The sequence below is a fragment of the Heloderma suspectum genome, chromosome 2, assembly GCF_057233095.1.
Source record: "Heloderma suspectum isolate Gila_16-S chromosome 2, 16-S_ref, whole genome shotgun sequence".
In the NCBI taxonomy this organism is placed as follows: Eukaryota; Metazoa; Chordata; class Lepidosauria; order Squamata; family Helodermatidae; genus Heloderma; species Heloderma suspectum.
Window position 1 is genome coordinate 178,784,735 of NC_139459.1, and position 20,397 is coordinate 178,805,131.

Here is a 20,397-nt window from a genome sequence, read left to right on the forward strand (position 1 = left end):
CCTCCCCACTTTTTTGGATGCCCCCCAGAAGTTGTAGACTGGCTACGGGCCTGCTGTAAAGTAGTGGGACACATGGCCACCCTAGCCTCCAGAAGGAGGGGCCCCTAGTTCTCCTGTTCGAAAGGCATTGCACAATCACTCCATCTTCCTTTCCATAACGGGTTTTCTGTGCCAAGGAAGAAGCAGCGTGCAAGCATTGGAAGGTTACAATTGGGTTACAATTGGAAGACCTCGTGGTCTGGAAACCCCCCCCCCCTGAAATTCCATGTCTCCGGCAGGGTAATTGCATAATAAATTATGTTGTAAATAAATGAAATAAAAATAAAAGTTTTGTCTGGAAGTCCCCCTTCTCACCCCCCCCCCCGCAGTGTCCTCTGGTGACAACATCCCCCTCCACCGCACACCGTCAACATATGTGCATCTGTTTTATTAGCTGAACCCTCTCGAGTTCAACACACCAGATTGTAACATTATGGTAACACATTGCTAATGTTTGACTCACAAGATCTTGGAAAGATGGGATAGAGGGGGGCTGGTAAGGAGGGAGCGCATGAGAAAAGCAGTTTAGATTCCAATGCTCCCTTGCGATCTCTTTGTCAACCCCTTCCTCCCCCCACCCGCCCCGCTTTTCAAAGAAACTATACCTCATGTTTTTTGTGTGTGTTTTTAAAGGGGGAGGGTATGGTCCCAAACGTTTGCCGCTTCGTGCGTGCCACGGGCTTTGAGAGGGAGAGAACCACAGCAGATTGGCTAACTTGTCTTTCTCTTGCAGGACATCTCCCTCTCCCGCCACCGCCCCCCAACCCGCCGGTCTCTCTCTTAAGCCCCAACCGTCCCGCCCCTTGTTCCCAGGGTAGGGTTGACTGGCTGGTCTTTCTAAGTCTGATAAAGCATTTCCTCCCATTGTCATTCTATACGGCCTGTGGGCCTTTCTTTCTGCCAGTCCCTCCCCTTCTGCCTTCCTCTCTCTCTCTCTCTCTCTCTCTCTCTCTCTCTCATTTTCACTGAACCTCGGTAAATCTTGTGGCTCAAGAAAGCAACTGCGTCCTCCTTCCACGAGAAAAGAAAGCAAAGCAAAGCAAAGGAGAATCTTTGAACGATGAGACATTGTCTTCGAGGATTTTGCTGAAAGGGCCCTGGATGCATGGACTCAACAGGGGTGAGTATCAACCCACAGGCTGCTCTGCAAAGCAGTGGGAACCCAGGCAGCGTTTGGGGTGGTTGCTGCTCTTGATGTTTTCTCGGCGTCTATTTGTGGCTACTTACTTTTTTTCACAGTCTACAGACGGATGCACACGGGGCGGGGAGGGCGCGGGGGGTGGCTGTGGAAGCCACTAGTTACGCATGGCTCTGCCATTATGCTCTCTTCAACGTGGTGAGAGAGAAAGCACGCCCAGCCTGGCGGCTGCAAGCCTGCAAAACCCATCGCGGCCTCCGAATTCATGTCAAGGGCAGACTCTGGATTTCTTTTTGCATACTCGAAAGCAAGTGATCCCAACGCTGATAAAGAGGCAGGACACAGACCGCTTAAGCGAGATACCGTTTGTGCAGCTAACGTTTTATTCAGCATGGAGGGTATGCAGGTTTCTGAGTCACACAGAACTCTACCCATTCTGGAAGAATGGAAAGACAGCTCGGTGCTTGGCTTTATAGTGGCACCTTGAAGTGTCAGATGCTTGCTTCTCCATTCCGCCTGTCCCGACCTTTTATTTAGTGGGCCAACCTCTTTTCTGCTGCATTCATATGACCCTATTTCGTTGGAGCAATGACCTGAATTGGTGATCTGTTTTCTTCTTGCTCTTCTCCACTTGCCCAGTCGCAGTCGGAGCTGGGATGCTGGGTGGGTGCCTTTCTCAGGGCAAGATGCAGTCATAGATGGAGATTTAAAGGGGATGATTGCAGTATGGTCAGTATGCAGCCTGATCCTATCCATATTTGCTCAGAAGTAAGTCCTGTGCGTTCAGTAGGGCTTTCTCCTGAGTTAATATGCCCCGGATTACCTGGGAGTAAGCCCAATTAAATTCAACCAGATGTGCTTCTGAGTGTGCTTTCTTTTAGCAGCAAGAGTGTCTATATTTTTTGGATCACTTTTCCCCAATTGATTGCTCGCTTTTGTTAATAGCTTCTCTCAAGAGTCCATAATAGCTATTTCTTGCAATTGATCGCCAGATCTGTCCGCTGGGTTGGGGCAGATGATAAATTGTGTTCTTTTGATCTGTTTGGTAGAAGGGCTTCAGACTGTGAGATAAAATCAATTGACAAAAGAGTGAGACTGAGGAAGCATTGAAGGGGGGCGGTTCATGAATGGGACGTCAGGGGTCAGTTCTTAGGTTGCTTAACGGCATTGCTGGGTATAAGAATGAAGAAAGGCAAACATTATTTACACTGCTGTGAGGGGAAGAAAAAGTAATGGTTTGCTGAGAACAATAAAGTTGTATCTGAATTGGCTGGGCTGGCTTAGCCAGATCAACTGCTGTGAGTTGCTTCTGCATGAGTTGTACTAAAGCTGAAATGATCCCCCCCCCCCCCCGAAATTGTAATCTGGGATGGGGCAGGGGAAAATTGAATTTGAATTCCAGTTTTGAAAATGTACAAATTTCACTTTTGAAAATTGACTTTCAGGTTGGTTTTTTAAAAAATCAAATATAGTTCGTTCGTCAATAATAAGATGAGCATGGAAAATTCAGTACTATATATCTTTTGTTTTTAACCTGAAAATACTTAAATCCTAGCAGCATGAATATTTGAAAATACTGGTTGGGGTGGTAGAGAATCTGAATTGGGCAAATATGCATTCTGATTTATTTATTGTTTTAGCAAATTTGACTGATACTTTGCTTGAGAATTTCCCTCCCAAACTTATTTCAGTTCTAACTGTGTCTGCACTACATTGGGTGGCCATTTACCCTGTGAGAGTTTACTACAGTATCTGTATGCAACCGGTTAATAAGTTTGTCTTAGCATCCTGTATCGAGGGAAGAAGAACTTTGCCACTCACTGCCTGCCCCAGATTTTTGATGGGGAATAGAAGTGTGGCAAAATCATCAGAAAGAGAGATCTCTCTCTCACACCCACCTCTCCCTATGAGCTGATGCTGACATACGTACAAATGTGCTAGCAGCAGGAGCACCTGGACCAGGACAGGTGGCACACTGCCCTCTCTCACAGAGATGCACGTTTCTTCCTAGGTGCCTGTTCCTTTGTTCCGAACAGCATCACATGAGTACTGAGTGAGTGTGAAAGCCAGATTGGCTTTTGGGAGAGGAGATTTTTTTTTAAATGGACTCATACCTTGCAAGAAAGATACATCTCACTGCATGTGCCTTTAAACATTTTTTTTCCAGGTATTTAACTGGCAGTGTGCCAGTTCCATCTTACCTGAGCCTATGTATCTACACGTTGATAGGGATGTACAAAACACTTACCTGGTTTCATCTAGGGACATCCGCGGTGGGGGGGAGGTGCTCCGTCCCTCCCCCCGAAATTCTCCCTGGCTCCGTTCCGCGGCAACTCTGCGGAGCTGCCGGCTGGGGCCGCCCGCAGCCAGACATCCAGCTGCTGGGCTGCGCAGGGATGCAAATGGCAGCCGCCGTAGTGCCGCCATTTGCGTTCCTGTTTTTTTGCCGTGATAGGCTACGTAAATATTTATGTAGCCTATCACGGCGAAAGACAGGGGCACAAATGGTGTCCCTGCGTTAGCCATGATAGGCTACGTAAGTATTTACGTAGCCTATCACTGCTATAATGAAGAAGCAAATGGCGGCCACAGACGCAGCCGCCATTCGCAAAGCAGTGCGAACAGCACCAGGTAAGTGCTCCATTTCGTGCGCCTTTCGCAGGGTGGTGGGGCGGAGGGCTTCATTCCGCCACGGATTTTAGGGGGCCAAATACACTGGCATTCAGCCTCACTGAGATCCGTGGCGGAATTCTCCAACATCCCTACACATGGGTGCCAGGAGCCAATGCCATCTAGTCCCAGGTATACTACTGCATGGGGATAAGTCTGCAGCTTCTAAACCTTTATTTTAATGCCATTTAAACTCCAATCCTATTTATATTTACTCAGAAGTCCCACTTAGTTCAATACGACTTAAGCAATCCATTTACCTGGGAGCAAGTCCCATTGAACTCAATTGGCCATCTGAGTAGACATGTATAGGATTCCACTAATCATCTCACTGAAGAGTGTACAGGACTGCAGCAAATAAACTATGGCTGCTGCTTCCTGTTGTCCCATCCCTAGTTTTTCCAGGCCAAGGATTGCCTTGAGAGATAACCTGTAAACTTCAGACAACCCAAGGCAGGAACTCCAAAGCAGCCAACCCCCATTTCCATGGGGGGGGGGGGTTAGCCTGGGCAATAGAAGTGTTCATTGCCAAATTCCTACAGTTTAGCGAATCCTTTGGGGATCAACCTCTTAGAAAGGAAACCAGGCAAAAGGAGAATGCTGTTTACTTCTTTCTTTGTGGTGTGTTTCCTGATGGGCTCCAGAGCTTGATCTTGTTTTGTCCCTGAAGTGGGGGGGGGGGGGCATGAGGCCAAGTTAAGAGAGAGGCAGCTCTTAATGGGAGGAAGCAAACTTCAAACAGAGAATATACATGGTGGTGGTGGTGGTGGTGGGGAACTTTCATATGGTCCCTGTCTGCCCCTCATTATATAGTGTAAATGGATTGGATGGCAAGTTGAGGACAAACAAAAAGTGCTACTTTAGACAATGTATATGGGACAGTAGATGCTCATAACAAATGGTTAGAGAGCCCACGTAGGGGACAGGACTTTGCGTGGCTGTCAGTCATTATATTCATAAGAGCAGCTTTCATATCCAAAAGAATATTTGTTGCTTTTTTTAAAAAAATGGCAAAGTCAACGCTATTTTGGACAATCTTATAAGGCAGCAGAGATGAGCAGAAGGTAAATTGGGCTCTCCTGGTAGATCATCCCTGGTAGCTGTCTGGGTGATCTGCAGTAGATCAGCAAGGTTCTCCAACTCTCATAACAGCAGCTTCTAAAAAAGGTCTAAATTAGACTATTAGGGCACAATTCTATGCCTGTTTAGACAGAAAAAAGCCTTACGACTCCCAGCATCCCCAAACTAGCCATGTTGGCTGGGGCATGCTGGGAGCTGTAGGACTTTTTTCCTGTCTAAACAGGCATAGGATTGCACCCTTAGAATGCCTGATCGGTAGTAATTCAGATGTAGATCTGTATTTGTGCATGCAGGGCATCCCAGTATATCCCTCATGAGGTTGGGTAGGCTTGTGGGTCTATTACCTGAGCCATCATTTTGGATCAGATGGTAGACCTCGGGAAGTTCTAGTAGAATATGAAGTAGATCCTGCAAACCTGAAGTCTGTCCATCCCTGTTTTAGGACATGTGCTATAGGCTAAGAGAGATGAATTAAATTAACAAATTAAGGGCACAATCCTATGCCTGTTTAGACAGAAAAAGTCCTACGACTCCCAGTGTTCCCCACCCAGCATGGCTGGCTGGGGAATGCAGGGAGTTGTAGGTCTTTTTCTGTCTAAACAGGCATAGGATTCTGCCCTAAATCACAGTTTTGCAGAAAAACCGTGTTTTTGCTAATTTACTTTCCCCCACCCCCCAAATCAGGTCAACATGACAAAAGCAAGCTTCAGTCTTTGATACCTCTGTAGGTGCCGGGTTGTATCCAATGGTGTCATTCCGCCAGTGGAAGGGAAACCTCTGGCAGAATAGATTTCCCCTTCCTTCCTGCAGCCCCTTCATGTGCTTCCCGAATCTGCTACAGAGGGTAAGGGGACCTTCCAGAGCAGATCTTGGGGTGCATGCGAAGCTGCAAGGGAGAGGAGAGGATGGAGAAGTCCCATTGCATAAGCAGATTTCCGCTCATATGACTGTTGGATCCAACCCATTGGCTGGGTACAGAAAACATGATAACCCATGGTTTGTTAATCCATAAGCAACCTACAGTTCACAACCCAAAAACAAACCATGGGTTATCTTCATGGGTTGTTTGTGGTTAACAGTCCATGGTTTGTTAGCATGGCTGGTTTTAGACTACATGATAACTCATGGTTCAACGACAACCCACGCTCAACCTTTGCGTGTGGGTTAGTGTGTTGTCTGAACCCAGTCAGTGACTGAAAGAGCTCTGGCTTCATTTGATTGAAATCAGCCCTCCCTAGCCATTAGCTCAGCTGTTGATGTGTTATGGGATGCTTATGAGTATTCCAACTGGCTAGAAGATTTTGTTTTTAAAGCAACTCTGAGCAAATAAGGCCTAGGGATACATAGGGTGGTGGTTGTGTGCCATGAATGCAGCTTCCAGTACTGTGAATGCAACATTTGCAGGGGAGGATCAGCAAGTGGAAGATGAAGTACTTAACCCTTCTTGCACCTACCAATTGTCCCTAATAAAGACCTCCTGGTTGTTGGTGGGAAGAGGTTCAGCAGAGGAAGGAGTAGATGGTGTTGTTGGTCAACTGTTAGAACTTGTTGTTGTGCGTATGGGAGTAGTATGTGCCTGGAATTTGTGAGTAGTGGATGTATATGAGGGTAGAACTACACATTATACTAGCAAACCCATGTTTGCCAAACCCATGTCTGCCAGTTAATGTGAATGTGGGGTGGGGGCATTTGCAGGTGATGATCAGCAAGTGGGAAGAAGGGTGCTTAACCCTTCCCCTGCCTACTAATTCTCCCCCTGCATATGCCTCTCCAGATGCTTGTTCCCTGCAGCCAGAGTTGCTCTACTCTCAGAACCCTACTTGGTTTGGGGGACATATAAACATGGCTAGGGGGGAGCATTTGTGGAGGAGAATCAGCTGTAGCGGGAGGGTTAAGCACCCTCTCCTTCTGATCCTCCCCTGCAGATGCCCGAAATGACAGAAACATGGGCTTGGAAACCTGTATTTCCCTCCCAACACATAGTTCTTGAGTGTTGGGGGCAGGGGGCATTATGTGAGAGATTGAAGGGTAAATGGGACACAAAGAAGGAATTGCACACCGACCAACATACAAAATGCACATCCTTGAAAGATGCATTTCCACCGGCCCAGCGGATTGATGCCCAAATTATGGAGGGAGGGAGGGAATGGGGGAAATGCTGATCGGGCTGGCTACCATTGATGGTCAGATGCTGAGCACAAAGGACCAACTGACCCCTGCAATGGCAATCCATGCTTAATGCCCTGTGAAGATTATGTTCAGCTGAACAAAGGCAAAGAATGTTAGATGCTCCTGAAGGGATTAGTTGAGGGAGGGTCAAGAAAGCTGTAGCTCAATAGTACAGCACCTACTTTGCATGCAAAAGGTTCCAGGTTCAGTCCTTAGCATCTCCAGGTATGGCTGGGAAAGAGTCCTGACTGAAACCCTGGAGAACTGCTGCCAGTTGGTGTTGTCAATACACAGGGTTTCCAGGTCTCCCATCCAGGCACTGATCAGAATCAAACCTGGTTAGCTTCAGTTGATGGCTCCATGATGACAGATAAAAAAACAGATACCAGCTCCTTCTGCTTCTTTGCAAGGGTGGCAGGCCAGACAAAGGGGTAATGTCATCGGTTCTTATTGCCTGTAGCCTAATACAGTAAAGCACAGCCAGCCATAGAATGATGCTCATGTTGGGGAAGGAGAAAATTAGAGACATACAGTTCTGTCCAGCTGGATAGTGACCAGTGGCAGGTTTTCTGCACAACAACGTTGGAACTGAGTCATTTGTAGAAAAGCAGGAGCAGTCTATCTGAGCAGGGAGAACATAGAACTTCATCAACAGTATCCTTAAAGGTTCTCAAACTTCCTTAAACACTCCAGATTTTACTGGTTGCTTCACACAGGTATCAGTCCGGTGGTTTAAGGTCTTTACCTATTAAAACACACACACATATGCCTACACAGAGTTTTACTCAAAAAATTATGGTGGCCAACCCCAAAGTGTGGCTTTTCCTCAAAACCTCTGGCACCTAGCCCAATAGATGCATGAACCCACCTGGGCGGTGTTTGTTTTCTGGTCAGTTAGCAATCCAAGTTGAAAAACAGGATAGAGTTAAACACATAAATAAGATTTAAATAAAATGGCTGTTAAACTGAGTTTACTATTTGCAGTAAATCATGGCCTAAAGTTGCAGTTATGCGCGTGCCTCCATGTGTGTGCATCAACGTGTGCATGTGTTTGCACGTGCATGTGTGGCCTCTGAATCCCCCCTGCCCAAAGAGGTTGTGCACCCCTGCCCTAAACTATGGGAAGAGACATGGAGCATCTTCAAGGGATCACTCAGGTTTTCTTGGAACAGAGTGCCTCCCTGCTCCTCCTCCTCCCATTCAAGACTTTGACGGCAGGGGCAAGGCACTTGCGGCCCTACAAATGTTGTTGGACCGCAGCTCAACATTGCGGTCCAACATCATCCCTCACTGTTGGTTATGCTGGCTGGAGCTTATAGGAGTTGCAATACAACAACATAGCAAGATAGGAAGCGGCCTTATACTAAGTCAGACCAAAGGTCCATCTAGCCCAGTATTGTCGACACTGACTGGCAGCAGCTCCCCAGGTTTCCAGGCAGGATTCATTCCCAGATGTACTTAGAGGTGTTGGGGATTGAAGCTGGGACCTTCCACATGCAAATCAGGCCCTCTACTGCTGAGCCACAGCCACTACTGTGAAAAAAAAGAAGTCACAAGAACATAGGAAACAGCCTTATACTGAGTCAGTTCACAGATCCATCTAGCCCAGCATTGTCGACACTGACTGGCAGCAGCCCTCCCAACCTATTTGTTATCACAGCTGTTCAGCAACACCCCTTGGTGTAAAAACAACGAAGGGTCTCATGATGGCACTGTAAAGACCCAACAGATTTATTATGGCACAAGCTTTTGTGGACGGCATGCACCTGCTGGTGTCTAATCCACGAAAGCTTTTGCCATAATGCATGTTTAAGGTGCAACAAAACACTTAGCTGTTTTTTGCGGCAGCAGACTTACATGGCTACCCCTCTGGAAGCCGTTACCCCTTGAAGCATCCAGCTCTTTAATCTCCCCTCCTATCTCAGCCCCGCCAGCTGCTTGATCCCTTCTCGTGCTGCTCTCTGAACTTCCGCCAATTTATGTGCGTCTTGATAAGACGGTTCCCAGAGCCAAATATTTATTGCAACCATGTTCTGTCTTAGGGTAGGAGCCCGACCTGCAGGAAATGCTAACATTCAACTATTCCGTCTCTCTCCCCTTCCCCTCTTGATTACTCAGAATAAAAACAGAGGCATCTGAGAAGTGGAAGCGTCAAAATGCCTTGGTTGGGCAGATCGTTCAAAACAGACAGGCATGTCTTGACATTTGAAATGTAAGAACAAGCAAACTGGACTAGTTCAGAGCTATATCTATAACATCTGATTATAGTCTGATTCTTTGTTGAAAAATAAGTGCAAATTTGTGGTAATACGCGTTCTCCAGAATTTGGTGATCATATGGTGGTCAAATAGGGGTTCTCCAGAATTTGATGATCTTCCTGCAGTCACAACTGCAAGGGCAGGGGTACAGGCCCTCCAGATGTTTTGGACTACAACTCCCATTGGCCCTGGCCAGCATGGCCAATGGTCAGGGATGATGGGAATGGCAGTCTAAACATCTGGAAGGCAGTGGGTTGTGCTTCCCTGTTCTAGGGCTGGGGTAGGCAACATGTTTTGGGCCAAGGACTGGATTCCTTTTTGGAGCTCTCAGGGGCAGCATTCCAGTGGTAGTCGGGGCAAAGGCAAAAGGGGTGGGGCCAAAAATACCAGCCTATTTTAGCTTAAAGCGCTTGCTACCAGTAATTAAGCCTCAGGAGAGGCATCTGGACCTTTTTGAATGGGGGAAAATGGTACAAAAGCCAAGAAACCACCAAATGATTGGTGGCTGGAGGAATCGAGGGTCATCTTCAGCCTTGGAGAAAGACATGGCCTGAACTGAAGGACTGGCTGGGTCATGCCTCACCCTGACGTAGGCCAAGTTGACTCTGCAGGGGAAGATCCTGACCTGGCAGGGTCTGCAGACCCCACGGCCCCCATTGTTTTTAGTGAGACTCCAGACACCTCTGGCATCAGTGGGGAAGATATACCAGGCCCTTCAACATCAGTGGACTCTGAGGAACTCCCAGAGGGCTGTTCTTCACACTTGATGTCAGAGAGGGAGGCCGAGTGCCCACCCTGCCCTCAAGTGTGCACCTCAAGACTCATAGCAACCAGGCTTCTCATGAGTAACAGCCTACTGAGGAGTGAAGGCCTCCTTATGAGCAAGGTCTTCCTCATGAGTAAGACTCCTACCAAAGTGCTGATTAGCTGCAGCTGATTGGGTGGGGCTCTAGCTATATAAGCTTTCAGTTGGAACTTATTAGCTGCTGGAACAGCATCTTTTTACTAGCCTAGTTGTTGGGGGCCCTTGCTTCCCTGACCTGGCTGGTTGGCTGATTCTCTGCTGCTGATTCGTGGACTTCTGCTAGTCTCTGTTCTTTGAACTTTGCTTGCGTTGGACTGTTTTCTTGTGCTTTGATCATGGCTACCTTTGACCTCTCCCTTCTTGACTAGTAACCTTGTGTTTGGCCCTTTGCTTGTTGCTTGCTTGTTGACTGACCGACCACAAGATCACAGATTTGCCCCATCCTTGGCCAGGGATGAGCCTGATCCAGCCATAGCAGGACAGCCTGTTTTGGTAGGAACCTACTTGGTTATTAAGAGCAGCAGGGGAGACCATTTTGAGGACACCCTGCTTGCAGCGGCCTGTTTGTCAGGCGTGCGGGAAAGGGCTTTCTCCTGTGTTGGTCCCTGACTGTGCAGTGCATTCTCTGGTGTTGCAGCTGGTCTCATCTCCATCTGCCTTCATGAAGGGAGTCAAAATCTTTTCAACTTGGGTTTTAAAATGGTTGTTATTGTTTGTTGTGCTATTTTCCTTTTCTTTTTCTGCATTGCCTTGGTGGGTTTCGGAAAAGTGGTATAGAAATAGCCTAAATAAATGGGGGTAAGGATCACCAATTGGTGGACCCCAAGCCAAGCCTGAGGGGTACCATCTAGTCTCCTAGTTGCCAACCCAGAGGCAAGAAGGGTGTTGGAAATGGTGTCTAGACCCTGGGATTTGCTAGCAGTCCACTTTGGAGAGTGGTAGTTGGGGTGTGCTCAACTTCTGAAGGGTCTTCTCGGTGGCTGCTCTCAGGCTCTGGAACTCCCTGCTGAGGGAAGCTAGGTTGGCCTCCTCTCCATTGTGCTTCTGCTGGCACACAAAGATGTTTTGATTCAGGCAGGCCTTTGGCATATAAGCTGGACTGTTGTTTAACAGGCTTTTTAATTGGTTGGGTGCTGTCTATTTCTTGAATTGTGCTTTTAGTTGTGTTTTTAATTTATTTGTGTTACATTATGTTTTAATTAAGATTTTGGGTTGGATTCACATCTACACTGGATCAGCTGTGCAGGCGGAAGTGGACTTCCCCACCCCTTTCTTCCCACCGCAGCCCCTCCGACCTGCTGAAAATGCTGCCCCGAGAGGCAGAGATCCCATTGAATGGGGTGACCTGTGGTGTGGAGGAGGGGGGAGGGACCTTCTGTGAGTGATCCAACCCTTGCTTTTTAATTTGGATTTTATTGTTAGCTGCCATGGGGGGTGTCTCCATGAGCGATTTACTCCAAGCTGGCTGTGTGTGGAGGTCATTAGGGATACAGGATGTCATCGCCATCCAGCAGTCACCCCAGAGCCCATTACAGAAAAACCAGATTTCTCGAGACTGCTTAAAGTCCGATTCTTTTCCTCAAGTAGGATTCTCGGCAGAATAGTTGCTGTGTGCCCCAACCCCTGCATCGACCTCGGGTATGCTAGCCCTGCCCAGGGGTGTCCTTTCACCGTGACCCCGGTCAAGAGGTGTTTCCTGTGTGTTTCCCATCCCTGCACCAACAAATTAGTGTCTGCTCAGATGTAACTTCCATTGTGCTCAATGAGGCTTGTCCCCTGAATGCCCACATCAGAATTTACGGAGATCCCACTCAAATGAAATGGCACAGTTTAAAGCACATTCCCTAAATGCTCTAAAGCGTGATCTTGAGGCTTTGATTCTCTGTTTGGTTTATTGCCTTAGGAAGTAACGACTTCACACCTACGTTATAGAGATCCTGGGTAGCATCGGGTTAAAATGGGGGCTGGTTTCTGTCTTTGTGTTCTCCCCCACCCCCATCTTTCCCAGCACAAGCATATGTGTGTCTACTTGGAAGTAACTCCCATTGTGGTCAATGAGGCTTGCTCCTGAAATGCAGGTGCATCTGGACCTTCAGGGGAAAGGAGAAATGGGGGGGGGGGGAAGAGGAAGCTTCTCTTATTGGTTGAGCAGCCCCTGCCAGTCAGATGATGTTCACTCCAACCCCACCCAGAAGTATGTTCTGTGAAGTGATTTTTACTGGTGTGGAGCACTCGCTCATGGAGCCCTGCATGGACCAAAGCACAGCAAAGCTGGTTGCTCTTAAAGAATCTGGTACTCCATTTGCTTCTCCTTCTATTTTGTGGAATCACCCCCTTGGGCATCATTTGAGGGAAGGGACAGAAAGTCAGGATATAAATAAAATAAATACGTACCAGCTGTCCTCCTCCTTCCAAGAAGAATAGTTGCAGACTAGGATCTGCGGGCAGCTGCCAAGGATCCCCCTGCAATTCAAGCACTGGACATGGGTAGATCCGGATAGACAGTTTGACTAAACAAAGCAATACAGAACTGGAGACCAGTCTGGTCCTCCTCAGCCAGGCACAGAGCCATAGAAAGACACTGTGGAGAGATCATGGCTACAGGGCCATGGGAGGCCCTTGAATAGAAGTGAGGAGTCACATCATGTCCCTGTGCCCTTCCAAATCAGTAGCAAAGGGGGCTGTGCTAAAAGTTAGGGGGGGGTGTCATCCCTGGCCACCCTGTAAGCACTGGTGACAGGGTTTTCTTATTTTAAATTAAAGTTAAAACACACACACACACACAGCTTCAACTGAACTTGTATGTGAAGGGTAAGCAGGTGGTCCCAGCCCAAATCTGGCTCCCCGAGAGGTGCTCTGTGGCTCTCTCTCCTGCCAGCTCCAGAGGACAAAGAGGGGTGGCAGCCATGGGAGATGGATGAAAGGCACGTTGGTGTCAGGAGCGCCCTAGCTGCCTCTTGCAGTCCCCTCCAATAGCCGACTCAGACGACGAGGATTCTTTCCAAGGCTTTATTCCTTTATTACTTTATGACTCTTTCAGATACTAATCACTAGCGGCTAAGCAAGGAACAGCACTGGGGAAAGATAGCAGAGTAGCCTAAGCTCCAGGTAAGGCAGTCGGTCCCCGTTTGAAGGAGAATCACAGGAAAACCCTGAACTTATGGGCTAGGGAGAGATCCTCCGTCTTTCTCTTGGGTCCTTGGGATGCGACCGTTGTTTGCGCGCCAAACGAGCGCTACGCCTCCTTTCCGCGCCCTCCATCTGTCGTCGCTCCCTGCGTCGGCACCGAGCGTCCAGCAAGCCCCCCTACAGTGTTCTCTTGCTGCCAGGGTCACTATCTCTCCCAGGAATGCTGGCAGGAGGAATCTCTGCCAGCTGCTGTGCCTGTGAGGGATGAGCTGGTTCCTCTCCCACGCATTGCTGTTCCTCCTCAGAGTCAGAACTGCTCTGGGGCCCTATTGGCTCAGTTTCCACCCTGACAGTTGGGAGAACCTGCCACACTCCCTAAGGAGTGGGGACCCTCTGGCAAAACGATGGCTGACCAATGTGCTGTTTCCTTGGCTGAGCACAAGGAGAAAGCAGCCATGTGAGTTAGTGTGCGGTTTGCTTAGCAAAGCAAGTTGGCTAAGTAAACAAAGAAGGGAATTGCTCAGATTCAGCCATTTAATTTTTGGTTTCTCTTTCAGCTAAATTAAATGACTCCGAATTCCAGGCAGTCCCCTTTTATCTTGGGCTGGCTGGTTGGACTGCAGCTTTGGCTGCTGAACTCTGTGAGTACCATGAATCATGTACACAATGGGGGCAGGGATTAGGTTTTAGGTGGGGCGGGGAGAGGGATGAATTGTCCCCCCCCCCGGGCCCTCTGCAGGCTGGATGGCATCAAGAAGTGTGGCCACACCCCCTGGATCATCCCCCCCTCCTGCCAAGTCCCCGTAATCGCACAGCACGTTTTCCCCATGGGAATGGTGGAGGCCACATGAATGGTTCCAGCTGGCACTGGGGAGAGCAGCACTCTTCCCAGGGCTGGCCAAGTCCCCAGCTTTGTGTGGTTTGCATTGTCCCCATGGGGTGCTGCACAGCAGGCCACCAGACTCAGCCAGCATCATTGGTCTGGGCTTGAACCAAGGCTGGCGCGTCTCCACCTGCCGCTTCAGCCGGAGACTGGCTTCTTCCATTGGGAATGATTCAGGGCGGGCAAAGACCTTAGTGCTAGAGCTGGCCCAAGATATTTTGCTGCCTGATGCGAAGAACAATATGGTGCCCCTTCCCATTCTGTGTTCAAAAGCTAAACGGATTGGCAGTTGATTACTTTTTTTTAACACTGGCCATGGGATAGCTTCCTCCACTACACCTGAAGGCAGCAACCTAGCTTAGGGAGCACAATGCAAGCCATTTTATACAAAGTTCTCTTCGCCAATACTTTGCTGCCTCATGTTAGCATCTGCTGTCTAAGGCGACCACTTCACTCTGCCTAATGGTAGGGCTGGCCCTGCTTAGCGTAGCACTCCCTCTCCTGATTGGGAGTAGTGTGCTAAGTAAGGGGAATCCCCTTGTTATCTCTGATCAGAGATAACAAGGAAATTCCACTGCATGCCACTCGCCCTGGCAGTTGGGAGGGGAACAGAGTGCAAGGGAATCCCCTCGCCATTCAACAGATTGGAGATACCACCGGGATTCTTCTCCCTGTCTTCACCCCAGGATCCTAGTAGCCCCCAAGCTTCGGGGACAGGACTTGGGGAGGGGAATGGGTGAGGCCTGCAGAGGGAGCCCAACCTCAGTAGACCAGATGGGAACCTCCATGGGCCAGATAAGGCCTACAGCTGAAGGTTTTGCACTGCTGATGTGCAATGATGTTCATTGGTTGCACTGGCAAAAATGGCAGCTTACTTGACCCAATGGCCAGTTTGAGAGGATTCATGCAGATGGTGAAGAGTCTGGGGTTGCTCCAGATACAAAACACACCCACGAGTATGGCACATTGGGTCAGATAAGGAGGACATGAAAGTGTATACATCTTTGCTTGCCTCAGAGTACATATGAGTGGGAAAGGAGTAGGATCCTATTTGCATTGATGAAAATGTTAAAGGGAAAAGTGGTAGTTCTTTTTACATGTGTGGGCCCTTCATATCTGATGGAATGTGCATGCATTCTTGTGTTTGGGTATCGGCACCCAAGTATGAATTATCATGTAAGAAACAGCCCAGAAATGCTGGCATGGCAAAGGAAAGAGTGAGTGGGAAGGGAAGCCGTGTGAGAAAAGATTTTGCAAAATGTTGTGGAAAGAGCAGAGCCACTGATGATTTTTTACATGTTTCCAAAAACAGTTTCGAAGGAGACAGCGGAGATAACACTGCTTTTTCTCGTAATCAGAATGTTGTTTAGAGACAAAGTAAGCTCCGCCGCTCCCCAGTACAGACTGGTATACAGACCAATAGATGTTAAGTACTGCATATGTAAATGACAAATATTGACTTTTCTGTCTCTCTTGTCTTTTATGTCCATAGTACCTGAGCTTAATCTAGGAATCATACATTCTTTTATAGGGTCAGGATTTAAGTATGTAACTAACTGTACTACGTTAACTAATTTGGATATATAACTAACTGTAATGCATGACAAATGTGGTGTGTATTGATAGAACAGCATTGAAGCAGGAAGTGTTAAAGCAGGGTGGCGGACCAGAGGCCCTCCAGATGTTGTTGAACTCCAATTTTCATCAGCCCCAGCCCAGTGGTCCAGCCTCCCCATTCCTCTCTTTCCTTTGACTAGAACAGCCTTCCCCCAACTAGGTAGTCTCCAAATGCGTTAGGCTGTAGCACCCATCATTTCCAGCCATTACAGCCATTGGCCATGCTGGCTGGGTATTATGGGCATTGCAGTCCAGCACATCTGGAGACCACCAAGGTGGGGAAGACTGTATTAGAAGAAACCTTGTTGTAGGCCTGGGCTAGGAGCTCTGCCAGGAAACTGAAGTCAAACCAGTTAAGAGCGCAGTTGTATGCATGTTTAGACAGGGGGGGGAAATCCTACAACTTCCAGCATTCCCCAGGCAGCCATGCTGGCTGGGGAACGCTGGGAGCTGTAGGACTTTTTTCTGTCTAAACATGCATAAGATTGTACCCTAAATTACCAAAACCCTGTAATCCAACAGTCAAGGTTCGAGAGACATCACAATTAGATCCATGCATTTTCCATGTGCCATTTTGAGTAGACCCTTGCAGAGTTTGAAACGGGGTCTGGAGAAGTGAAGGAGGACTCCCAATGGCTTTTCTAAATATCTTATGCCAAGAAGAAAGCAGCTGTGGTGATGTTCTTGTTCCTTCACTTGATTTTCCTTTTTTTTTATTTTTAAATTACAACGAAATCCTTCTGTATTCGAAAGACAAGCAGCTGCATCTGTAACCACAAATAGGCCAGGAGGTTAAGTGTCCAAATTCAGCTTCTCTGAGAGGAAGGCATGTGCCTCAACTCATTTTTTTTAAATGCTTCTCAAAAATGTTAATAGCTCAACTTTAGTGTTGCACAATGAGCTATTTATATAGGAATGAACTTACTCGCAGGCCCCTGATCGCTTCCTTCTAGTTCTGCTGCAGTTTATACAATACCTGGGGCCGTGTTCCTCTTGTGATTTCTCTCTCTCAAAAAAGAGCAAAGATATCACATGAGCACTCCCTCTGTGCAATTGGGAATTAATATGGAGTATCCATCTTGTATGTATATCCACCTGCATTGTGGAGAAAAGGGCACTTCAGGCTTTCATATGAACATGAGGGCTGCTACAGTGTGGAAGAAGACAGCCTGAAGCTGATTACTTGTGGTAATGGTAACTGTGTGGTAGAGGTTGCTGTGCTGAAGAGGACAACTTGGGGCTGATTTGTGTGGCAATGCTTTGTTGAAGAGGCTAGCCTGAGGCTGTATACTAGGGCAGGGGTAACAGGTGGATGCAGCAGAAGCTTGGGAACAGGTTTATGTGCATGAAGCGTAGCTGGGCTCCCCCTGCTGCTTTGTGAGCATACCACTATAGAAGGAGCAAAGGGGGAAAATTGAGAGGAGCAATCTGCACCCAGGTTAGAGTGCAGAAAGGCATCTCCTTCAACCCTCAAAGAGACAACAGATAATTAGGGCTGCTTCACACATTATGTTTTCTAAAAAATTTTTTTAAGTGTACCCTTTAAATTATGTGAAAAGTGGAAATGCAGCCAACAAGTATTTGAAAACTCATTCCTTGTACAAGTAGACTCATCAGAGAGCTGAAACTGCTTGCAGCTTCTAGTCAAGCACAGACTGTCTCAGTCACAAACCTGGGTTTCCTGCCACATACTGTGTGCAGAACATCAAATGCCCTCTTTCTGACATGTCCTCAGTTTTGATTTATGGTGACTTTAGATTTGAATACACTCCAGTGGTCACCCTGGAATGGATGGCAAACCTGGATATGTTTCTGTGTGATGTGCGAAACTGCCTTTACATCCAATTTATGGGTTCAGAAATATCACACAGTACAGTCCTCAAAGAATGTAGCGCATCATAATGCATCACAATGCTCCCTGTAAAACTCCAGTGCACTTAGAAACCTAGCATGTCAGGGAGAAAGCCAGCTGTCTAGATATGCTAGTTCTGTATGTGCAGGGAGTTTACATGGGGAAGTATGCATGAGATCCCTCACTTGCATTCTAAAGCAGCACAGGTCCAGCTGGAGGAGTCTTGTTGTTTATTCGGTCAGTCGCTTCCGATTCTTCGTGACTTCATGGACCAGCCCACGCCAGAGTTTCCTGTCGGCTGTCACCACCCCCAGCTCCCCCAAGGTCGAGCCCGTCACCTCCAGAATATCATCCATCCACCTTGCCCTTTGTCGGCCCCTCTTCCTTTTGCCTTCCACTTTCCCTAGCATCAGCATCTTCTCCAGGGTATCCTGTCTTCTCATTACGTGGCCAAAGTACTTCAGTTTTGCCTTTAATATCATTCCCTCAAGTGAGCAGTCTAGCTTTATTTCCTGGAGTATGGACTGGTTTGATCTTCTTGCAGTCCAAGGCACTCTCAGAATTTTCCTCCAGCACCACAGTTCAAAAGCATCTATCTTCCTTCGCTCAGCCTTCCTTATGGTCCAGCTCTCGCAGCCATAGGTTACTCCAGGGAATACCATTGCTTTAACTATGCAGACGTTTGTTGTCAGTGTGATGTCTCTGCTCTTCACTATTTTATCAAGATTTGTCATTGCTGTCCTCCTAAGAAGTAAACGTCTTCTGATTTCCTGGCTGCAGTCAGTGTCTGCAGTAATCTTTGTGCCTAGAAAGACAAAGTCTGTCACTGCCTCCACGTTTTCTCCCTCTATTTGCCACTTATCAATCAAGCTGGTTGCCATAATCTTGGTTTTTTTGAGGTTTAACTGCAACCCAGCTTTTGCACTTTCTTCTTTCACCTTCGTCATGAGGTTCCTCAGCTCCTCCTCGCTTCCAGCCATCAAAGTGGTATCATCTGCATATCTGAGATTGTTAATGTTTCTTCCAGTGATTTTAACTCCAGCCTTGGCTTCATCAAGCCCAGCACATCGCATGATGTGTTCTGCGTACAGGTTGAATAGGTAGGGTGAGAGTATACAACCCTGCCGTACTCCTTTCCCAATCTTAAACCGGTCCATTGTTCCGTGGTCTGTTCTTACCATTGCTACTTGGTCGTTATACAGATTGCTCAGGAGGCAGACAAGATGACTTGGTATCCCCATCCCACCAAGAATTTGCCACAATTTGTTATGATCCACACAGTCAAAGGCTTTAGAATAGTCAATAAAACAGAAATAGATGTTTTTCTGAAACTCCCTGGCTTTCTCCATTATCCAGTGGATATTGGCAATTTGGTCTCTAGTTCCTCTGCCTTTTTGAAACCCAGCTTGTACATCTGACAATTTTCGTTCCATGAATTGCTGGAGTCTACCTTGCAAGATCTTGAGCATTATCTTACTGGCATGTGAAATAAGTGTCACTGTTCGATAGTTTGAACATTCTTTGGTGCTTCCCTTTTTCGGTATGGGGATATAAGTTGATTTTTTCCGATCTATTGGCCATTCTTGTGTTTTCCAAATTTGCTGGCATATGGCATGCATCACCTTGACAGCCTCATCTTGCAAGATTTTAAACAGTTCAGCTGGGATACTGTTATCTCCTGCTGCCTTGTTATTAGCAATGCTTCTTAAGGCCCATTCAGCCTCACTCTTCAGGATGTCTGGCTCTAGCTCACTGACCACACCGTCAAATCTATCCCCGAGATTTTGATCCTTCCTATACAGATCTTCCATATATTCTAGCCACCTTTTCTTGATCTCTTCTGGTTCTGTTAGGTCCTTGCCATCTTTGTTTTTGATCATACCCATTTTTGCCTGGAATTTACCTCCGATGTTTCTAATTTTCTGGAAGAGGTCTCTTGTCCTTCCTATTCTATTATCATCTTCCGCTTCCACGCATTACTTGTTTAAAAATAATTCCTTATCTCTTCTGGCTAACCTCTGGAATTTTGCATTTAATTGGGCATATCTCCCCGTATCACTGTTGCCTTTTGCTTTCCTTCTTTCTTGGGCTGCTTCCAGTGTCTCAGCAGACAGCCATCTTGCCTTCTTGGTTTTCTTTTTCTTTAGGACGTTTTTTGTTGCCGCCTCCTGAACAATGTTGCGAACTTCTGTCCATAGTTCTTCCGGGACCCTATCTACTAAATTTAGTCCCTTAAATCTATTCTTCACCTCCACATTCATGAGGAATATTAGTGAGCTCATATCTAACTGCTCTGTGGGTCTTCCCTATTCTCTTTAGCCTGATTCTAAATGGAGGAGTCTGCCTGGTGGTATTTCCAGAAGTATTGTTCAGCTCTTAGTTTAAACAGAGGACTCTCCACTCATAAGAAGAACATAAGTCACTGGCTTATAACAGGTAAGGTTACTCATACATCTAGCCCAGTATGGTCACTCTGATTGTCAGTAGCTTTCCAGGGTCTCAGGCAGATGTCTTTGAGATTACTTACTACCTGGAGATGGCAGGGATTAAACCCAGGGCCTTCTGCTTGCAAAACACGTGCTCTGCCACTGAGCTATCTCCCCCTTCAAGTCTTTTTTTCAAGCCCCACTTCTGCATAATCCTGAACCATCCTTATTTTACCATACCTTTATCTTCCTAGTCACTAGACTCTCCCTTGTCCCATCTGTTGGGCAATCCTGCTCACTCCCCACAGCCACACCTTTCTTGCCTGCCAAA

The 20,397-nt window shown here is 47.3% G+C and overlaps 1 protein-coding gene across 22 annotated transcripts in view; it reads left to right on the plus strand.

The window, feature by feature from the left end:
- The first annotated feature begins 816 nt into the window (after positions 1 to 816).
- Positions 817 to 20,397, plus strand: part of HDAC7 (histone deacetylase 7) — a 242,137-nt gene continuing 222,556 nt past the window's right edge. For 6 of the 22 annotated variants that reach the window (XM_084836472.1, XM_084836481.1, XM_084836484.1 and 3 more), the window contains exon 1: positions 3,719 to 13,929. Coding sequence is in view for 4 of the 22 variants with exons in the window: in XM_084836477.1 (XP_084692603.1) it covers positions 3,745 to 3,808; positions 13,846 to 13,929 (148 nt within the window). In the remaining 18 variants the exon portion in view is untranslated. Of the gene's footprint in view, positions 1,160 to 2,232; positions 13,930 to 20,397 lie in introns of those variants that run through there. The other 16 variants (XM_084836486.1, XM_084836488.1, XM_084836494.1 and 13 more) reach the window with 8 other exon arrangements.